Source organism: Medicago sativa, chromosome 6 (genome assembly GCF_051527215.1).
Source record: "Medicago sativa cultivar Bolivia chromosome 6, Bolivia_mono, whole genome shotgun sequence".
NCBI classification, from domain to species: domain Eukaryota; kingdom Viridiplantae; phylum Streptophyta; class Magnoliopsida; order Fabales; family Fabaceae; genus Medicago; species Medicago sativa.
In genome coordinates this window covers 97,310,973-97,332,799 of record NC_140754.1, presented here as the reverse complement: position 1 = coordinate 97,332,799, position 21,827 = coordinate 97,310,973, and the positions used below count along the sequence as shown (strand labels likewise).

Here is a 21,827-nt window from a genome sequence, read left to right as displayed (position 1 = left end):
CAAGCAAAATGTAAAATTTTATGGTTGAAAAGCAATTCCACTCATATGAGTGTGTAATAGTAAAACATGATTTTATAAAGCTGATTTGGTGACTTTACTGGAAAGTTAAGGAGCAGACTTATATAAATGTTAAGGGTTCAATCCTCACTCAACATAATATTAACATTGATCGAATAAAAAACTAAAATAAGTTTTATGCTAAGCTTTGCAACAATGTTTTAAACATTGTATTGAACCAACCGGCTCAATCAATTGATCGATTAATTCGTTGATTGGTTTGATCTTGATTGAATCATAGTGGAATTTATCGAAGTTGAAATAGTTGAATTACAGTTGATTTAATCGGTTTTATGTTTTTGCATTTTCTTAATATATTTATTTATTTGTTATTTGGTTCAATTGGTTCAACCAATTGAACCATGATTTGTAGGTCTTTGCTTGTTTTTTTTTCGGTTCAATTAATGGGGTTTTAATTAATTAATGCTTAGATTAGTGCCTAAATAATTAACATTAACATAAATAAAAAAGTGTTCCTTTGATCTAATCAAATGACATTCTTCATGATCGTTGAGATATAGTCGACAAATTTTATCAGATCAAACGACCTTCTGTATGATCGTTGAGATATAGTCGACAAATAAATGATACAAAAGAGTACACCTCTCTAAGCAATACTCATTCTATTTCCTTTTAACCGTTGCTTTAAAATTATGTTATCATAAATGAAATTATTTTCATTTTTTCATAACACTCTTAATTATATATTATTTCATTCCATTCCACTTATTTCTTTCTTTGCATCCATAGTTCGAACTATTATCGTCAAAACAATAGTTAACGTTGCACTGCACTTTGAAAAATGACATGTAAATAGAAACAAAAAATTTCTTGAAAAGTTGCATACATAAAGGAGTAATATATAAACTTTTTATAATAGTTTAAGCTAATTAAGTCACACTAATTGGCCCAATAAGAAATGAACTTGGGGATGTTTTATCTTGTTCCATGTTATTTGAATTGGACCCTGCCAGAGTTAGCTCAAGATCAGGTGCTGCTACATTAGAAGAATTTGGTATCACCAATGTCATATTTAAAGACTTTGTTAGAGGATGTAGCCAATCTGGCACATCTTTATGTTCTGCTTCTTCAGAATCATCTTCAACTTCAACATCTTCAATTTTTTGCATATCATAATAATCTGATTTGGTTTGTTGTTGAAGTGAGTTTATTAGTAGTGACAAAGTTCCATCCTTCTCAACTTCATGATCATCATGTCTACAAACTGAATCACCTGACTTGCTTTTTGAGCTGTTATTTGGATCAACTGCTTTGTTTGTCTTGCCACTACCAACCTAAACATATTCAACAATATCATTCAATTTAAGAGATTAATGTAAAATGCAAATATCCAAATTGGTCTTTTGAGAAGGAAAAAAACATTATTGAAAAACGAAAAATATCTAAGATTTTGACAAAATATTAAATGTCAGTTAAAGTGGTCTCGATAAGGACTAATTTCACCGACATTTGACGTTTTTTATTTGTCATCGAACAAATGTGTTTGTATATCAAAAATCAAGTTGTTTACTAAACACGTTTGAGACTCTTAACACATCCTTTATGTCTAAGATTGAACATCTCAAGCATGACTCGAGTGATCTTATAACGATTTATGTCTAAAGATTGAACATCTCAAACATGACTCGAGTGATCTGATAACGAGTGACCTAATAATTTTTTGATAGGTTATGATGTTATTTTAGAATTTGGGTTGTGCCTAATTCAACAATTATAAAAAGAAGATTCTTTGGCCACCATGATTCTTAAAAACCACTCACGTTTGAATTTACTCATTTAGACGGAAAAAACACATTTTTTCCGAATTATACATCCAAACGCGTTCGTGCCTTTCCAATTCGAAGTGGTGTGCTTTTTAAGAAATCAGAGGGAATAGAACAAAAAAAAAACTTATACAAAATGGGCGGGCATATAAAGTAGAAATTTTTCCCACATATGAACTCTTTTATAGACTTTATTTCATCAAATGTGAGACTTTTTATAATATGAATAAACAAGAAGTATGCATTTCATTGAATTTAAGGTCATGAGGTGATTAATTAAGAAAGAAGTTTTTTTATATATAAATTAAGAAAGGAGTACTAGTTAGTTGATCATGAAATATTATATATTATATACCATGTCAAAGAGACTTGAACGTCTCTTCTTCTTGTTCAAGGTAGCAAGTCGAATAAAATACTTTTGAGCATGGCTTGCAACTTGTGTTGGTGTTCTTGTAGTCACATAGTTTCTAGAGATACCCCTCCAATCTCCCTTTCCAAGCTTCTCAAGTCCAACAAGGAATTTTCTATGCTCTTCTTCTGTCCATGGAACTCCTAATTAATAAAACAACAAAATTTCAACAAACTTGTTAGATGTTAATTTTATTTAACATTCTAAATCAATGATTTAAAATCATAGATGAACTAGCTACAATTGATTGATAACAAAGAAAGTAAATAGTAATAAAATGCCTTCATAATAAATACATCATAGCATCTGAAGCCTAGATACTTCAAAATGGATGACGTGCCGTATCCCTGCGTATCCTGCACCGATGTCTTGATAAAATTTGATTCTAAATTAAAAATTTACAAATATATTACAATATATATACCTTTTTTCCTTTCTTGTGTACGAACTATGAGGCCATCTGAAAGATAACCAATAGAGGCTCTATCATCAATGGATAATCTTGAAGAAGAAAAGGAAGAAGTAGGAGAAGAAGATGAAGTAGGAAAAGAATCCATGCTAAAACTCTTTTTCATGGAAACACAAGAAGAAGATAAATCAAGTTGAACACCAAAAAGTCTAACTCCAACAAAACTACTACTTCCTCTTAATGAATTACAAGTCCTTGAATTATGGCCTATGTTTCCACAATGTGAGCACTTTCTGCCCATTTTTTGAACCGACACAAACCTTAACCTTAAAAACTAGAATACCAAACTTGTGTTTATTGTCTCTTAGAGGGAGAAATTGAAATTAGAGATCCAACACAAAAGAACTTATGTGTCTGGTGATATATATGATGATTGATGGGTGTGAGCGGTGGAATTTGTGAAAATTGGACGCACACCAACACTATTTAATTGGTTGGACATAGTTTATTCAATGTGGATACTTTTTATAATTGATTTTTTTTTTTCAAAACTTTTTTTAAGCATTAGAAATACTAGATCACAAGGATATATAGATACCTTATCTTATTTGTAAGTACTTGTGTATGGACTATACTAATACACACCACATTAAATTCACCTGATTTTCCTCTTTCCTTCTTTTTGTCAAATCATAATTCTGTCACACACACACAAAAAAAAAAATTATCAATTAAAAAATATTTTTGGATTTTGGAGTGTGCACTTTATTAAAGTTTTTTTAGTTACCATATTATAATTAAGTTTTTACTATCAGAACCCAAATTCCTTACTACTTAGAGCAATGATTGTTATTAAAGTATGTTTTATTCATACATAACACTTAACCAAATATATATACACCCTCCGGTCACTAATATAAGCAAAATTCCACTTTTTAGATACATTCAATTAATGATGTATGTGGTCTTTATTATATGTCACATACATCATTAATTGAATGTATCTAAAAAGTAATTTTTTGCTTATATTAGTGACCGGAGGGTGTATGTATTTTCGGTGGATATGTATTTATGAGCATATATTAAGATGCCTCCAGGAATTAGACGTCACTCTAGATACCTTGTCAAAAAAGGAGATATTCTAGTTATAAACAAGATTTTACATTCGTAAATATTATAAATACATGTTTTCACCAAAATAAAAAAATTATAAACACACGTACCTATGAATTTGTATTTGTTGGTCCCAAACGTATTGTCAAACATCAAGGAAGTTATTAAGTAAAAGACAGATAAGGTCAGAATTCCCTTCCCCTCCAATCTTTGGGATGTCGGTCTATCATATATGTGATCTATATGTATGACTTTAGGGAAAAATAGAAATATCATAGAAAAGAATTACTTTGAAATTCGTATCATTCAACCACTATTACTTGCCATGGAAATTACTAAAGGTACATATGTATAAGGATATCCCTATCTTGTATTATTAGAAAAACGTGACAAGGACGTGACAATCAAATTTTGTACATTTTTTCTTTCACCGATCTTAGATTTGAATGTTTCAAATTGAGATAATGTGGTTCTTAAAAAATCTATATGGAGAAACTATTCCTTTTGAGATGTTATTCAAAGTCAGAATCCAAAGTAATAATCTTGCTTTCTGGAAGGCAAGATTAAACCCTTAAATGGGGTACTTCTCTTTATTCAAACATTTGATAGAAATTAGAAATAGAATACCACTTTTTACAAGACAAGATAGAAATGTTGTTCATAATCACTTTCATTTGATTGACATGAAATCTAATCAATAATCCATATGATGAATCATTAAAGACAGCTAATTATAATTAGATTAGATCATTCAATTATCCATCATTATAGTAATTATCATTTTGATTAAGAGAAAGAAAAGGGGCCCGGATGGTAGATACCATATTGGACATATCACATCATGTTTTTAAAATCACCATACAACATGGCTTTGCTAAAGGTGAGTTCCCACATAATTAAAATCTTAGATTCATTGGTAAAAAGGATAAGGATATAGAACATTCATGTTCAATATGGTATAATATATCAAATATTCACATTTTGGGATAGTTATATATCCATCTTAATCTTTTTTTTTCTCTTCAAGTGACTTAATGACTGGAGCTCACACATTTTAAATGTAGAGAAGTATGGTGTTTGGAGTTCGACCTGCATGTATTATGTATTGTCCTTACCAACTGAGTTACGCTCACGGACATATTCATCTTAATCTTACCATGTCACATATCTTTTGTCCTTTTTTTTTATATACAATCACATATTTGGTCCTACCTAGCTTAGTTAGTGATACTTTAATTGTTAATTAATGTTTTTGTTATTATATTATTTGAGCTAACTTTCTTAAGAATTTCAGTCCAAATTTATTAATACAACTTGTATTGCAAGTCAAGTTGAGCATTGTTTAGTCTTTTAATTATTTGTACAAAGGAAATTATAGGTCATCTATTTAATACCCATTTGGCCTTACATGAGAAGGAATCTTTTTTGTGAGGGAAGAGACTAATACTGATTAGATACTACTATATGACTATGTTTGTTTATTCTTTCTAATTTTTTTGTTAGTCTTCACTACTTTCAATATCATTGAAGAGTATTATATATATCTATATAAAAATATATTTATTAGTGCTATCAAAGAACTTTCCACTTCAAGTGTCTTTGTTTTTCTGGTTGCAAAAGTTTATTTTTCTATCTTCAAAGTACAAACTTTTGAGATTTCATATCCTAAAAATGGGGAAGTCTAACATGAGGTAGCGTTTAGGTCCCTCATTGCATGAGGGAGTTTTTTTTAATGGTGAGATTGACTCAATGGATTGGATTTATTCCACCTCATCAAGTGAGCACATGCACCTCTCCATACTCAACCAAAACATATCATACACACTCTGCATTTGATTTTCCATTAGTTTACAATTCTCTCTCCTCTCTATCAGTACACTCACCTCTCTTCTTCCATTTCACAACTCAATGGCTGACTTCACCGCTCCGCCGCCGTCAGTTCGCCGCGCCGTCGCCGTCCAACGTTGATACTCATTTGCTATTGAATGTATTGAATGTTCAATTGAAACTCGTATGAAATTACTGTGTAAAACGTTGATACTCATATGTTTAATAGATTTTTTTCTTGCCAGAACCTTAAAAAAATTATCTGCAATTGGTTTGTGTATTTGAAAAAGAAGTATGTCCTTTCTACTTCCCTTTCAATCCCGATCAAAACTATGTAAAAAAATTTGAATTTCATTGCGTAACAAGGGAGATCAGGTCGGGTCAAATCGCGGGTCAAAACGACCCGTTTTACAGTTGACGGGCGAAGAAGAAAAGATGAGTTAAACAAAAAAAAATAACAAAATCAAGCAAGGCATGAATCGAACCAGCGACCCCTCACACACATATAATCACATTACCAACTGTACTATGGATACATTTTGGTTACACTTGGATTTATATATTATTTAACGTCTATTACAAAATTTGAATTTGATCATTTAATTCATTTTGTATTGGATTTTTATACATACCAAGTCTTAAACATACACAACCCTAAATAAATTTTATACGACCACACTTACATAAATGATAAATTTTATGGTTAAATATGTTTTTGATTTCTATAAATATATAAATTTTTCGTTTTATTCTCTCTAAAATTTTCGTTCAATTTTTAGTCACTATAAAATTTTCAATCACTACTTTTGGTTCTTATTTTAAAGTTAATTTTTGTATTTTCTTTTTTAATGAAAATATGCAGGAATTTGTAGATTTTTGTAAAAATAAATAAATTTTTTAACAAAACACAAATTAAATATGAATTTTTACCTATCAAAAATATAAAAATTCATATTAAATTCATGTTTTGTTAAAAAATTCTAATTTTTTTTTGGGAGAGATACTTATAATATTATGAATTTTTTTTCAAAATTTTATACAAAAATATGAATTCTACATATGAATTTACTTTAAAAGAGGGACCAAAAGTGAACATGAAATTTTTTTATGGACTTAAAGTTGAAGAAAAATTTTAAACGGACTAAAATGAAAAGTTGTAAGCTGCAACACGATTTCAACACTGTAACTTATGAATTTGAAATATTTTAGATTTCATTAACTGTATTGAATGGCAATTAAAATAATTAATTCTTTTTTAAGGAATCAATTAATGCATCATTTAATTCATAGTAGGATAGATATATATAGTATAAAAAAAAGACTTTTGAATAACATAGGCAAAAATTTAAATAAAATTTATTTTTTTTGAAGAAGAAAAATAAATAAAATTTATTTAAACACACAATCTATTGTCATTACAATTTAAAATAAAAATTAAAATTAAGTTATGAGACTAAATTATATTTCTTTTAAATTTTATCAATTATATGTGTTCAAATTTTTTATTTATTTTAGGTTATGTTCAATTAAGCATTTCTCATATCAGATTCCCAGAGGTATGTCATCCGGACGAACTATCCCCTCGAAAACTAGTAAGTTTAGGAACTAGTTTACTCCGGGGACCTAAACGTGCCTATCAACTGAAAGGCAATAGGCACAGTCAATCCGACCGTTCAAAATGACATTCTTAGACCTAAAAGGATGCAGAAACTTGAATTTCTCAGATCGGGTTCTCGGAGGTATGTCATCCGGACAAACTATCCCCTCGGAAACTAGTCACCTTAGGAACTAGTTAACTTAGGGGACCTAAACGTGCCTATCATCTGAAAGGCAACATGCACATTCAATCCGACCGTTCAAAATGACCTTCTTAGTCCTAAAAGGATGCAGAAACTTGAATTTCATAGATCGGGTTCTCGAAGGTATGTCATCAGGACGAACTATCCCCACAAAAACTAGTCATCTTAGGAACTAGTTTACTCCGGGGACCTAAACGTGCCTATCATCTGAAAGGCAACAGGCACAGTCAATCCAACCGTTCAAAATGACCTTCTTAGAACTAAAAGGATGCAGAAACTTGAAATTCTCAAATCGGGTTCTCGGAGGTGTGTCATCAGAACGAACTATCCCCTCGAAAACTAGTAAGCTCGGGATCTAGTGTACTCCGGGGACCTAAACGTGCCTATCATCTGAAAGGCAATAGGCACAGTCAATCCAACCGTTCAAAAAGACCTTCTTAGACCTAAAAGGATGCAGAAACTTGAATTTCTCAGATCGGGTTCTCGGAGGTATGTCATCCGAACGAACTATCCCCTCGAAAACTAGTCAGCTTAGGAACTAGTTTACTCCGGAGACCTAAACGTGCCTATCATCTAAAAGGCAACATGCATAATCAATCTGACCGTTCAAAATGACCTTCTTAGACCAAAAAGGGTGCAGAAACTTGAATTTCTCAGATCGGGTTCTCGAAGGTATGTTATCTAGACGAACTATCCCCTCGAAAACTAGTAAGCTTAGGAACTAGTTTACTACGGGGACCCAAATTGCCTATCATCTAAAAGGCAACAGGCACAGTCAATCCGACCGTTCAAAATGACCTTCTTAGACCAAAAAGGATGCAGAAACTTGAATTTCTCAGATCGGGTTCTCGGAGGTATGTCATCCGGACAAACTATCCCCTCGGAAACTAGTCACCTTAGGAACTAGTTAACTTCGGGGACCTAAACGTGCCTATCATCTGAAAGGCAACATGCACATTCAATCCGACCGTTCAAAATGACCTTCTTAGTCCTAAAAGGATGTAGAAACTTGAATTTCATAGATCGGGTTCTCGGAGGTATGTCATCCGGACGAACTATCCCCTCAAAAACTAGTCATCTTAGGAACTAGTTTACTCCGGGGACCTAAACGTGCCTATCATCTGAAAGGCAACAGGCACAGTCAATCCAACCGTTCAAAATGGCCTTCTTAGAACTAAAAGGATGCAGAAACTTGAATTTCTCAGATCGGGTTCTCGGAGGTGTGTCATCCGAACGAACTATCTCCTCGAAAACTAGTAAGCTCGGGAACTAGTTTACTCCGGGGACCTAAACGTGTCTATCATCTGAAAGGCAACGGGCACAGTCAATCCAACCGTTCAAAAAGACCTTCTTAGACCTAAAAGGATGCAGAAACTTGAATTTCTCAGATCGGGTTCTCGGAGGTATGTCATCCGAACGAACTATCCCCTCGAAAACTAGTCAGCTAAGGAACTAGTTTACTCTGGAGACCTAAACGTGCCTATCATCTAAAAGGCAACATGCACAATCAATTCGACCGTTCAAAATGACCTTCTTAGACCAAAAAGGGTGCAGAAACTTGAATTTCTCAGATCGGGTTCTCGAAGGTATGTCATCCGGACGAACTATCCCCTCGGAAACTAGTCACCTTAGGAACTAGTTAACTTCGGGGACCTAAACGTGCCTATCATCTGAAAGGCAACATGCACATTCAATCCGACCGTTCAAAATGACCTTCTTAGTCCTAAAAGGATGCAGAAACTTGAATTTCATAGATCGGGTTCTCGGAGGTATGTCATCCGGACGAACTATGCCCTCAAATCATCTTAGGAACTAGTTTACTCCGGGGACCTAAACGTGCGTATCATCTGAAAGGCAACAAAGATAGTCAATCCGACCGTTCAAAAGGACCTTCTTAGACCAAAAAGGATGCAGAAACTTGAATTTCTCAGATCGGGTTCTTGGAGGTATGTCATCCAAACGAACTATCCCCTCGAAAACTAGTAAGCTCGGGAACTAGTTTACTCCGGGGACCTAAACGTGTCTATCATCTGAAAGGCAACGGGCACAGTCAATCCAACCATTCAAAATGACCTTCTTAGACCTAAAAGGATGTAAAAACTTGAATTTCTCAGATCGGGTTCTCGGAGGTATGTCATCCAGACAAACTATCCCCTCAAAAACTAGTCATCTTTGGAACTAGTTTACTCCGGGGACCTAAACGTGCCTATCATCTGAAAGGAAATAGGCACAGTCAATCCAACCGTTCAAAATGACCTTCTTAGACCAAAAAGGATGCAGAAACTTGAATTTCTCAGATCGGGTTCTCGGAGGTATGTCATCCGAACGAACTATCCCCTCGAAAACTAGTAAGCTTAGGAACTAGTTTACTCCGGGGACCTAAACGTGCCTATCATCTGAAAGGCAACGGGCACAGTCAATCCAACCATTCAAAATGACCTTCTTAAACCTAAAAGAATGTAGAAACTTGAATTTCTCAGATCGGGTTCTCGGTGGTATGTCATCCGAACGAACTATCCCCTCGAAAACTAGTCAGCTTAGGAACTAGTTTACTCCGGGGACCTAAACGTGCCTATCATTTAACAGGCAACATGCACATTCAATCCGACCATTCAAAATGACCTTCTTAGACCAAAAAGGATGCAGAAACTTGAATTTCTCAGATCGGGTTCTCGGAGGTATGTCATCCGGACGAATTATCCCCTCGAAAACTAGAAAGCTTAGGAACTAGTTTACTCCGGGGACCTAAACTGCCTATCATCTGAAAGGCAACAGGAACAGTCAATCTGACCGTTCAAAATGACATTCTTAGACCAAAAAGGATGCAGAAACTTGAATTTCTCAGATCGGGTTCTCGAAGGTATGTCATCCGGACGAACTATCCCCTCGGAAACTAGTCACCTTAGGAACTAGTTAACTTCGGGGACCTAAACGTGTCTATCATCTGAAAGGCAACATGCACATTCAATCCGACCGTTTAAAATGACCTTCTTATTCCTAAAAGGATGCAGAAACTTGAATTTCTCAGATCGGGTTCTCGAAGGTATGTCATCCGGACGAACTATCCCCTCGGAAACTAGTCACCTTAGGAACTAGTTAACTTCGGGGACCTAAACGTGCCTATCATCTGAAAGGCAACATGCACATTCAATCCGACCGTTCAAAATGACCTTCTTAGTCCTAAAAGGATGCAGAAACTTGAATTTCATAGATCGGGTTCTCAGAGGTATGTCATCCGGACGAACTATGCCCTCAAATCATCTTAGGAACTAGTTTACTTTGGGGACCTAAACGTGCGTATCATCTGAAAGGCAACAAAGATAGTCAATCCGACCGTTCAAAAGGACCTTCTTAGACCAAAAAGGATGCAGAAACTTGAATTTCTCAGATCGGGTTCTCGGAGGTATGTCATCCAAACGAACTATCCCCTCGAAAACTAGTAAGCTCGGGAACTAGTTTACTCCGGGGACCTAAACGTGTCTATCATCTGAAAGGCAACGGGCACAGTCAATCCAACCATTCAAAATGACCTTCTTAGACCTAAAAGGATGCAGAAACTTGAATTTCTCAGATCGGGTTCTCGGAGGTATGTCATCCGAACGAACTATCCCCTCGAAAACTAGTAAGCTTAGGAACTAGTTTACTCCGGGGACCTAAACGTGCCTATCATCTGAAAGGCAACGGGCACAGTCAATCCAACCATTCAAAATGACCTTCTTAGACCTAAAAGGATGTAGAAACTTGAATTTCTCAGATCGGGTTCTCGGTGGTATGTCATCCGAACGAACTATCCCCTCGAAAACTAGTCAGCATAGGAACTAGTTTACTCCGGGGACCTAAACGTGCCTATCATCTAACGGGCAACATGCACATTCAATCCGACCATTCAAAATGACCTTCTTAGACCAAAAAGGATGCAGAAACTTGAATTTATCAGATCTGGTTCTCGGAGGTATGTCATCCGGACGAACTATCCCCTCGAAAACTAGGAAGCTTAGGAACTAGTTTACTCCGGGGACCTAAACTGCCTATCATCTGAAAGGCAACAGGCACAGTCAATCTGACCGTTCAAAATGACATTCTTAGACCAAAAAGGATGCAGAAACTTGAATTTCTCAGATCGGGTTCTCGAAGGTATGTCATCCGGACGAACTATCCCATCGGAAACTAGTCACCTTAGGAACTAGTTAACTTCGGGGACCTAAACGTGTCTATCATCTGAAAGGCAACATGCACATTCAATCCGACCGTTCAAAATGACCTTCTTAGTCCTAAAAGGATGCAGAAACTTGAATTTCTCAGATCGGGTTCTCGAAGGTATGTCATCCGCACGAACTATCCCCTCGGAAACTAGTCACCTTAGGAACTAGTTAACTTCGGGGACCTAAACGTGCCTATCATCTGAAAGGCAACATGCACATTCAATCCGACCGTTCAAAATGACCTTCTTAGTCCTAAAAGGATGCAGAAACTTGAATTTCATAGATCGGGTTCTCGGAGGTATGTCATCCGGACGAACTATGCCCTCAAATCATCTTAGGAACTAGTTTACTCTGGGGACCTAAACGTGCGTATCATCTGAAAGGCATCAAAGATAGTCAATCCGACCGTTCAAAATGACCTTCTTAGACCAAAAAGGATGCAAAAACTTGAATTTCTCAGATCGGGTTCTCGGAGGTATGTCATCCAAACGAACTATCCCCTCGAAAACTAGTAAGCCCGGGAACTAGTTTACTCCGGGGACCTAAACGTGTCTATCATCTGAAAGGCAACGGGCACAGTCAATCCAACCATTCAAAATGACCTTCTTAGACCTAAAAGGATGCAGAAACTTGGATTTCTCAGATCAGGTTCTCGGAGGTATGTCATCCGGACAAACTATCCCCTCAAAAACTAGTCATCTTTGGAAGTAGTTTACTCCGGGGACCTAAACGTGCCTATCATCTGAAAGGAAATAGGCATAGTCAATCCAACCGTTCAAAATGACCTTCTTAGACCAAAAAGGATGCAGAAACTTGAATTTCTCAGATCGGGTTCTCGGAGGTATGTCATCCGAACGAACTATCCCCTCGAAAACTAGTAAGCTTAGGAACTAGTTTACTTCGGGGACCTAAACGTGCCTATCATCTGAAAGGCAACGGGCACAGTCAATCCAACCATTCAAAATGACCTTCTTAGACCTAAAAGGATGCAGAAACTTGAATTTCTCAGATCGGGTTCTCGGTGGTATGTCATCCGAACGAACTATCCCCTCGAAAACTAGTCAGCTTAGGAACTAGTTTACTCCGGGGACCTAAACGTGCCTATCATCTGAAAGGCAACATGCACAGTCAATCCGACCGTTCAAAATGACATTCTTAGACCTAAAAGGATGCAGAAACTTGAATTTCTCAGATCGGGTTCTCGGAGGTATGTCATCCGGACAAACTATCCCCTCGAAAACTAGTCAACTTAGGAATTAGTTAACTCCGGGGACCTAAAGGTGCCTATCATCTGAAAGGCAACAGGCACAGTCAATCCGACCGTTCAAAACGTGCCTATCATTTAAATGGTCGTATTGTCTGTGCCTGTTGCCTTTCAGATGATAGGCACGTTTAGGCCCCCGGAGTAAACTAGTTCCTAAGATGACTAGTTTCCGAGGCGATAGTTCGTCCGAATAAGATACATCCGTGAACCCGATCTGAGAAAATCAAGTTTCTGCATCATTTTAGGTCTAATAAGGTAATATTGAATGGTCGGATTGATTGTACATGTTGCCTTTTAGATGATAGGCACATTTAGGCCCCTAGAGTTAACTCGTTCCTAAGTTGACTAGTTTTCGAGGGGATAGTTCATCCGGATGACATACCTCCGTGAACCTGATCTGAGAAATTCAAGTTTCTGCATCCTTTTAGGTCTAAAAAGGTTATTTTGAACGGTCGGATTGAATGTACCTGTATCCTTTCAGATGATAGGCACGTTTAGGCCCCTGGAGTAAACTAGTTCCTAAGTTAACTAGTTTCCGAGGGGATAGTTCATCCGGATGACATACCTCTGTGAACCCGATCTGAGAAATTCAAGTTTCTGCATCCTTTTAGGTCTAAGAAGGTTATTTTGAACGGTTGGATTGAATGTACCTGTAGCCTTTCCGATGATAGGCGCGTTTAGGCCCCCAGAGTAAACTAGTTCCTAAGTTGACTAGTTTCCGAGGGGATAGTTCATCCGGATGACATACCTCCGTGAACCCGATCTGAGAAATTCAAGTTTCTGCATCCTTTTAGGTCTAAGAAGGTTATTTTGAACGGTTGGATTGAATGTACCTGTAGCCTTTCAGATGATAGACACGTTTAGGCTCCCGGAGTAAACTAGTTCCTAAGTTGACTAGTTTCCGAGGGGATAGTTCGTCCGGATGACATACCTCCGTGAACCCGATATGAGAAATTCAAGTTTCTGCATCCTTTTAGGTCTAAGAAGGTTATTTTGAACGGTTGGATTGAATGTACCTGTAGCCTTTCAGATGATAGGCACATTTAGGCCCTCGGAGTAAACTAGTTCCTAAGTTGACTAGTTTCCGCGGGGATAGTTCGTCCGTATGACATACATCCGTGAACCTGTTTTGAGAAATTCAAGTTTATGCATCATTTTAGGTCTAAGAAGGTCGTTTATGCCATTTTAATAATGTTTTTATTCCACGTTAGTGTGGACCAAAAACATTTTTGGAGAATTTAACTTGATTTTAATGGTTAAAATGACGTTTTGTTCTTTATAATTAAATTGATCCTAAGCGAAGCTTCTCCCCCTATCTGCTTCTTGCCGCAATCAATTCTCTCTTGTAAACAAAAGACAAAAGATCACGTGTGGTTTGTTCTTTTTTTTTTTGGTCAAAAACGTGTGGTTTGTTCTAACTTTCAATTTTTTCCTTTCAAATCCAACTTAAGTTATGAAAGATGAATAGTTTAATTAACTTCAAAAAATAATATTTTTTTAGCTAATTATTTTTATGAAAGAAATTTGTCAGTTGATATAATATATATGACTTAATTAACGGACCAAAAAAATGTAACTTTTTTTTCAGTTGAAAAAGACATATGTCCATTGCACAACATCGTATTTTTTTTCCTTAAAAAAAAAATTGTCACAATCAATTATGTCAAACCCACACTAAATTGAATTGATATTAGTATCCAGAACAATAATGGTTTAACCAAAGTTTGAGACTAAAATTAGAGACAGAATTCAGTTTCATATCTTTTAGCGGTCCTTTAAATAAAAAAACTATTTACAGTAGTTAAATAAAAATAAAAGGTTTTAAAGTACAAGTGGTGCGCTTGGTGCAGCTGGCATGACAGTTTCTTTCCGTCATTCTTGGATGAGGTTTTGTTTTTGTGTTCGATTCCTGCCATGCCTCAATTATTATTAATTTTTGTTTTAATTCTGCTTCTTCAAGCTCCAGACGGGTCATAACGACCCGGTTGAAAACCCACGTTACCCGGAACGAAAAACCATGGCTTTAAGCCATTTTAACTCCAAAAATTGAATTTGAACAATTGAATTTGAACACTTAGTCATGAACCAAAAACCTTTTTTGTTTTGTTTCATGCAATTTTCTGCATTTTATATACTCAAAGTGTGGAATCTAAAATTTTAATTTCAAATAAAATTTCCCAAAATTCCAGAAAAAATTAGCATGAAAGTAGGCCATTGATGATACCAAAATAAAATAGAAAGAAAACACAATCAAATTTTATATCAATAGTTATTCAATTTGCAACAGAGATGGCTCCACGATGGGTTTACACTACACGATGGGTTTACACTATAACAAGGAGGATTTCGATGGTTTTTGTTGAACTTTGGGTTTTGAGTTTAAATGTATATGTCTTTGTTGTCGTAAACCATAACTATGCCTTCGAACCTGCACAAATATTGTTTATTGAACGCCGGTAAGCTGTGCCGGAGAGGTCGCCGACGATGGGGAGTGGGGAAGAAAGAAGTTTGGATCTTAAAATATCTGAATGTGGGACAGTTATGTTCTTGTTGGATGTGTTAGAGTGTGGAGAGATATCTGTGTTCCTTATGTTTAATCTAGACCACATATCTAATCCAATGGTATTTTTTACTCCCTCACCGGTGAGGGACCTATTAGCTACCTCATCCTAGCCGTCACCCCTAAAAATAGTCATAGTTTTCAGAGAATATTGATAGTCTAAAAGAAGAACATGCAGTCGTTGAGAATTGGTGACTATGCTAATATTGATGGCTAATTTTAGCACCCCTCCACATGTAAAGATCTGGAGGGAAGAAAATACCTGTGTTAAATTTAGACTTAAATACCCTTGTATTTGATCATCTTATAGTAAACTCAACGTAAAATTTTTAAAAATAAAGACTAAATAAAGTTCTACAAACTTCTAAGACTCGATCTCAAAAAGTAAAAACTATTCACCATAAACTTTGCATCCAATTCAAAAAACTTGACATATCTTTCGCATTATGCTCTCTCGTCCATAACATTGTATGATATATTCTCTTGAGGTACCATTTATTTTATACCAACTTTTTTCTGTTGAAGCTAGTTTTTAAGTTGCTTGTAGTTTGTTATTAGTTCTACATTGCTTAGGTTCCTGAACTATTGAATGTATGAATATGTTTAAGTACTCTCATAGTTTGAGTTATCTTTTGAGATGAGATTCAAATATATTTAATATGGTATGAGAGTCGGGTTAAGGATTGCAATGTGGGAATTGAACTTAGGCCTACGTTAGACGTGAGGATGAGTGTTGAAGTTGGTTTTGAAGTTGTTTATAATTTATTATTAGTTTCATATTACTCAGATTCATGAGTTATTGAGTGTATAAATATGATTGATTACCTTCATCGTTTGAGCTAACTTTTAAAATTAGATACAAGTCTCTTTAACATTTCCAACGTACCAAGCTTTTTACACTCCACTTGTTAGGTACAAAAGCGTATAAAATTCAATTAATTTAATTTTAAGCACATTACTAATTTGCTTATGTTTGCACATATCATAGTACCAAACCAAATTGAGATATACATGCATCTAGTCATTAGCCATATCAAACACTAAAAATTTAGTTTTTGAGCATAATAAGGAAAAAAGAAGCACCGTTTTTGTACAAAAAAAAAAATTATTCACTGCTTTCATACATAGGGTGTAAATAACATAATATAAAATAAAATAAAACAAGTAAAGAACGGGTTAGGTTAGTTCACAAGTCACAATCAATCAAATAAATATAAACAATGATACATAATTAAGATTAATTTTTCACTTATAGGCTCTTTTATCATGATCAATCACATTTCATAAGAGAAAATTATAGGGACAATGTGCCCACTTATACTGAAAAGATAGATTACATCACTAAATTATCAAGTAGCTGGATGAAATTTTTACTAAAAATGTCCAATGTACAAGCACTTTGTTACTCAATAAATAATTCCACTCCAATAAATTTGCAACATTTGCATCCTATAACTTGTCTCAATCCAAAGGTTCTACTTTGGTGGATGCCAAGGATCTTGATAGCTATGTCACGCCATTTTTTTAATCCTTCATGGCCTTTTAATTTTGCAAAGAGTTATTACTTTCCTTAAGTCAAGATTAGCAACAGAAATTAAGCAATAATCATTTTGTATAGATGGGGAAATTGGGAGTTGTATTCGGCATACACACTAAAAAAATTCCTTAATATGTTCCAATCATTTCAATAGTTTATACTTTTATCACCTATTATCAGGATCCATTCTTGATTCATCCACTCATACAATAATCAATTATTGATACCAATGAATATTTTATATTGTGCATCAAGATTCATATCTATTTGTTGATCACTTTTTTTACATAATATTATATACATTTACTTTTAACATTGAAGTATGATACAAGCACAATTGAAAATAATTATATAATAAAAAAAGCATATGTATGATAGAAAATTAGAAATTAAGTACGTTTAGAAAGCATGATCTAGTTATGAACATGTTTGGAGTGTGTGACTCAACATAGTCTTGTATTTTAATGGCACAAAAACATACACCAAAGGAATATAACGGGTTCAACTAGTCAAAAGTTCAACATTTAGTTAGTAATTTGATTATTATAGAGAATCTAAATTTGCAAATATTACTATTGTTGTTGTTGTTGTATTACTATTACTGTTGAATAATTTAGGAGAGAATGGAGATTGAATGTGTTAGTATTTTAAATAATATCGATTTTAGAAGTGAATATCAAATTGATAGTAAAAAATATTATAATAAAAATCTTTTTCAATCTGCATGGTCGAACACTATGATTTCATCTTATATTTAAGATAATGTGTTTTTATATATTACAAATCATTCAAATTAATCAAGTGATTGGACTCAAATAGTTAATGAGTTTTTTCAAAGACGAATCGCTTTAGAGAACCTAAATTCAATTTCTGATGAAAACAATTCTTGACCCGGCTTTATTTACCTTATGACCGAACTTCAGATTACTAGGGTTCTTTTCCTCATAAACCAAAGGGTTAACCCTAGAAAAAATCAACCAAATTGTTTCCTAAACATGTATTTTTTTTTCCTCATAAACCATTTTTTTTTTGAATAACCTAGGGGCAAAATTGGAATTTAGGGGTTCTAGGAAGCAATAGGGAGGCTAGAAAAGCAAGATTTAAGTTGTTGCAAATCCAAAATGCCAAATTTAGTCTTAAGCCCATAGAAAAGCCCAAAAGAAAGCCCATCTATATAAATTTACAATAACTACAACATTTATTATTAGAACTCGCAGAAGCTTCATCAATGGCGGAAGAAGAAGAAGAACAAGAGCATCCCTCAAAAATAGAAGAACAAGATCAAGAGCAAGAGCAAAATCTCCCTCCACCTTCCGACCCACCATTACCATTTGATCCCAGTCGAAGTAACTTTCCTTCTTTCCTTCCATTCTCTTTTCAATTTTCAATTTTCTCGCACAATTGAGTTTTACTGAATTTAGGGTTTCAATTTCATACATTGCAATTATGAGTTTAGGATTTGATTAGTGATTAAAAAATTTAACTTTTGATTATTTTTTGTTGAATTGAAGTGGTTGGTATCATCAAAAGAAAAGCTTTGATCAAAGACTTAGCTGCTGCATATCATGCTGAATGTCTTCAATATTGTCAAGAACTTTTGGAACTTCAAACTAAATGGGAAGAGGTTACATTCAAATCCACTCTTTTATATCCCTTTATATATGAATTTAATTTATTTGCACTGTTGGTGTAAAATCAAAATCATTTTACACATGCATCCAATCATGTGTTGCCACACCATGTAATGTATTTGAAAACACATGACTTGTTAGATTTATATATTGGCTATGTTTGGATAAACACCTTAGTTGCAACTTATAGCATAAGTGCTTATGTATATAAGCTATGTCTATAGTAAAAGATAAAGTAAAGTTAAATTTTTTTCATATGAGAGTTATAAACTGATTTCATAAACTATCTTGGCGACTGTACCAAAATAAGATGAAAACAACTTATGAACATGTCATAAGTTGTTTTCGTAAGTTCTTTCAAACAATCTCACATAGAATTTAGAAACTAATAATGCCCGGTTTGAAACTTTGGATAAATAGCTTAATTAGGTGTTTATAGCATAAACGTGTTTCATGTAAGTGCATGTGTATAATCTATGATATTATAATGTCAATTTTTTTCATATAAGTTAGAAGATATTTTCATAAGCTATCCTAGAGAGCTTGTGGAAGTAAGGTGAAAACAGTGTAGGGACATGACATTAGTATTACATTTACTTTCATTGATTTCATAAACTAATAATGCCCTATTATGATAAATAGCTTAATTAAGCACGTAAGCGTAAATACGTTTTATGTAAGTGCTTATGTATTGGATACGATATGATAGTATAAAGTCAAAATGTTGTCATATAAGTTATAAGTTGTTTTCGTGAGCTATTCTAGAGAGTTTGAGCCTGTTTGGATTGACTTATTTGAGCTTATCTATTAACATAACCACTTGTGAGGTTGTTTGGACTTGGGAGAGCTTATGAAAATAACTTATGACCTGCTCTTCAATTTATTTTCATATGCTCTCCAGGATAACTCATAAAAACAACTTATTGCTTATATGATAACAATTTGACTTTATTTTATCTTATGTTATAGCGTATACATAAGCAGTTAGGCCCTGTTTGGATTGCTTATTTGAACTTATCCACTGACATAAGCACTTCTGAGACTGTTTGGAATAACTTACGAAAACAGGCTATGGCACGTTTATAAGTTGTTTTCAACTGATTTTCATAAGCTCTCCAACATAGCTTATGAAAACAGCTTATAGCTAATATGAAAACAATATAATTTTATTATTTTGTTAGTTATAGAATAAGCTTATACATAAGTACTTATCATGATAAGAGCTTGTGCTCTAAGCTGCAAATTAAATTGTTTATCCAATAGGGGCTTAGATGATAAGTGTTTATGCTTAAGTGCTTAATAAAGTTGTTTATCCAAACAGAACCTTTATCGATGTAAGATGAAAACAACTTATGAACATGTCATTATTGTCTTCATAAGCTCTTCCAAATAGTTTGACGAGTACTCATGTCAGTAAATATGTTAAATAAGTCGATCCAACACAGGCTGTAAGTTGTTTCTTGTTAGCATTTTAGTGGTATTAGAAAGAGGGTAATGCTTGATACACATCCCTTATAATCACATTACCTTCATTATGTTGTGAAATGTCGTGGAAAGTAGTAAGATAAGCTGTGATCATATGGTGAATACTGTGATGACTTTAGATGATCTATGTTTAGTATTGTTCTAAGAAATATTACCCATTACAAAGGCTTTGTTTGGGTAATATTTCTTAGAACAATAAGCACTATCATATAAATTTGAAGCCATAATTGGTTATAGTGTTTCAATGTAGTTGATTATACTAGTTATTTGTCTCAATTGTTTCAGCCGTTTATTGACTTAAAGCCTCTGGAGGAATCAAAAAAGGAGCCAACGCGTCCCTCTAAACGCATGAAAAAGTTGCGCTAGGTATGATATGGCATAATCTCATTGTAATTACAAATTTTCCATAGCTTATTTAGCTTATTGAACATCAGTTCAAGTACACAAAGTTAATATGTGGATTCAGGGAGCAAGACACATAATATATCATCTTTGATGTCTGTGTTGTATAATATAACACTTCCATTATTGCATTCAGCTTTTGTCAAGAACTTGTAACCATGGTAGAATGATCAGATGAAAAATAATTCAATTGTCATCTAATTCCTATAGTTTATTACAGTGAGATCGAATTTAATTACAAGTACTTTAAGGACATCATTCTTGACTAAATTTTTAGTTCAAGATTTTAGGAGATTACATTACATAATCTAAACAAGTTAACTATTTGAGAACCTTCATTATTCTATATCCAAATATGATATTAATTTTTCAGCTTTTTACATGCAAAAGATAATGATTAATTTATTTATTTATTTGGATGAAACAGCTTCTAAGCTCTGAAGATATGTGGATGTATGCTCCAATTGCTTACAATGGAATGAATATTGGATTAGACCTCAGCTTTTCTTCTCCAACAAATTAAAGGAAGATGAATATGTGATCATGATAGTATAGCAATTAAAGAGGATGTAACATTTCATATATTTTGTTAATTGTATTAGAGGCTTGCCAACTAATCAAGAGGATGTAAACTCAATTCTAGAACACACTAAAATCTATGTATTTTCAAGTTTGATCTTCGATGGTGTCAAAAAAATCTCTGCTTAGGATTAGCAACAGTCACATACTTCAACAATAATTAGTCTGTGATTGAAAGCTTAATCAAACAAGCTCTTTTTATTTTAGAGCAATGAGACAAACAAAACAAAAAAACAATCGTGGAGCATTTGTCACACAAAAAAGGAACAATCTTTGAAGCACGTGACATTATGAAACTAAGTACACATTTTTACTCAATTTTATTTAGATGTAATGAATTATATCTATTTTTATTTATTTCATTATTCTTTTGACAAGTTTTATTTCATTATTTATAATGGGGTTTATTGATTTTGACATACACACACTCACCATTATATTTTCATTTTTAAATTAATACTCGAATTTCGTCCTTGTTAATTTATCTTAGTTGGTAGGGACATTGCATAATATATGCAAGGATCGAATTCAAACCCCGGACATCTCATTTATTCACTTTAAATTAAAATGTTAATTTCTAGCCACAATGTTACTTGACAGGAAAAAAAATACATTAACATTTTCATTTTTAAATTAATACTCGAATTTCGTCCTTGTTAATTTATCTTAGTTGTTAGGGACATTGCATAATATATGCAAGGATCGGATTCAAACCCCGGACATCTCATTTATTCACCTTAAATTAAAATGTTAATTTCTCGCCGCAATG

At 34.1% G+C, this 21,827-nt stretch overlaps 2 protein-coding genes across 2 annotated transcripts; one reads left to right on the top strand and one right to left on the bottom strand.

The window, feature by feature from the left end:
• Positions 1 to 851: 851 nt before the first annotated feature.
• On the bottom strand, positions 852 to 3,055 carry LOC146918692 (transcription factor MYBS3-like). The gene is made up of 3 exons (XM_085720306.1): positions 2,675 to 3,055; positions 2,197 to 2,393; positions 852 to 1,352 (listed from the first exon to the last, which is right to left on the bottom strand). Exons 1-3 carry the CDS (start codon positions 2,958 to 2,960, stop codon positions 948 to 950), a joined length of 888 nt encoding a protein of 295 aa, XP_085576432.1. The 5' UTR covers positions 2,961 to 3,055; the 3' UTR covers positions 852 to 947.
• Positions 3,056 to 18,167: 15,112 nt separating this feature from the next.
• LOC146918691 (uncharacterized) lies at positions 18,168 to 21,159 on the top strand. Its single transcript, XM_085720305.1, has 4 exons — positions 18,168 to 18,307; positions 18,473 to 18,585; positions 20,363 to 20,443; positions 20,907 to 21,159. The coding sequence occupies exons 1-3, from the start codon at positions 18,190 to 18,192 to the stop codon at positions 20,441 to 20,443; spliced, it is 312 nt and encodes a 103-aa protein (XP_085576431.1). The 5' UTR covers positions 18,168 to 18,189; the 3' UTR covers positions 20,907 to 21,159.
• Positions 21,160 to 21,827: the final 668 nt, after the last annotated feature.

What these genes read in the sequence shown, in the direction of transcription:
- LOC146918692 (XM_085720306.1), bottom strand. Translation starts at nt 2,960, where the DNA reads ATGGGCAGAAAGTGCTCACATTGTGGAAACATAGGCCATAATTCAAGG. An exon ending in TACACAAGAAAGGAAAAAAG is followed by an intron (nt 2,394 to 2,674) that starts GTATATATATTG and finishes TTTATTAATTAG; the next exon opens with GAGTTCCATGGACAGAAGAA. An exon ending in GTTCAAGTCTCTTTGACATG is followed by an intron (nt 1,353 to 2,196) that starts GTATATAATATA and finishes GAATATGTTTAG; the next exon opens with GTTGGTAGTGGCAAGACAAA.
- LOC146918691 (XM_085720305.1), top strand. Translation starts at nt 18,190, where the DNA reads ATGGCGGAAGAAGAAGAAGAACAAGAGCATCCCTCAAAAATAGAAGAA. An exon ending in ACCATTTGATCCCAGTCGAA is followed by an intron (nt 18,308 to 18,472) that starts GTAACTTTCCTT and finishes GTTGAATTGAAG; the next exon opens with TGGTTGGTATCATCAAAAGA. An exon ending in TTCAAACTAAATGGGAAGAG is followed by an intron (nt 18,586 to 20,362) that starts GTTACATTCAAA and finishes CAATTGTTTCAG; the next exon opens with CCGTTTATTGACTTAAAGCC.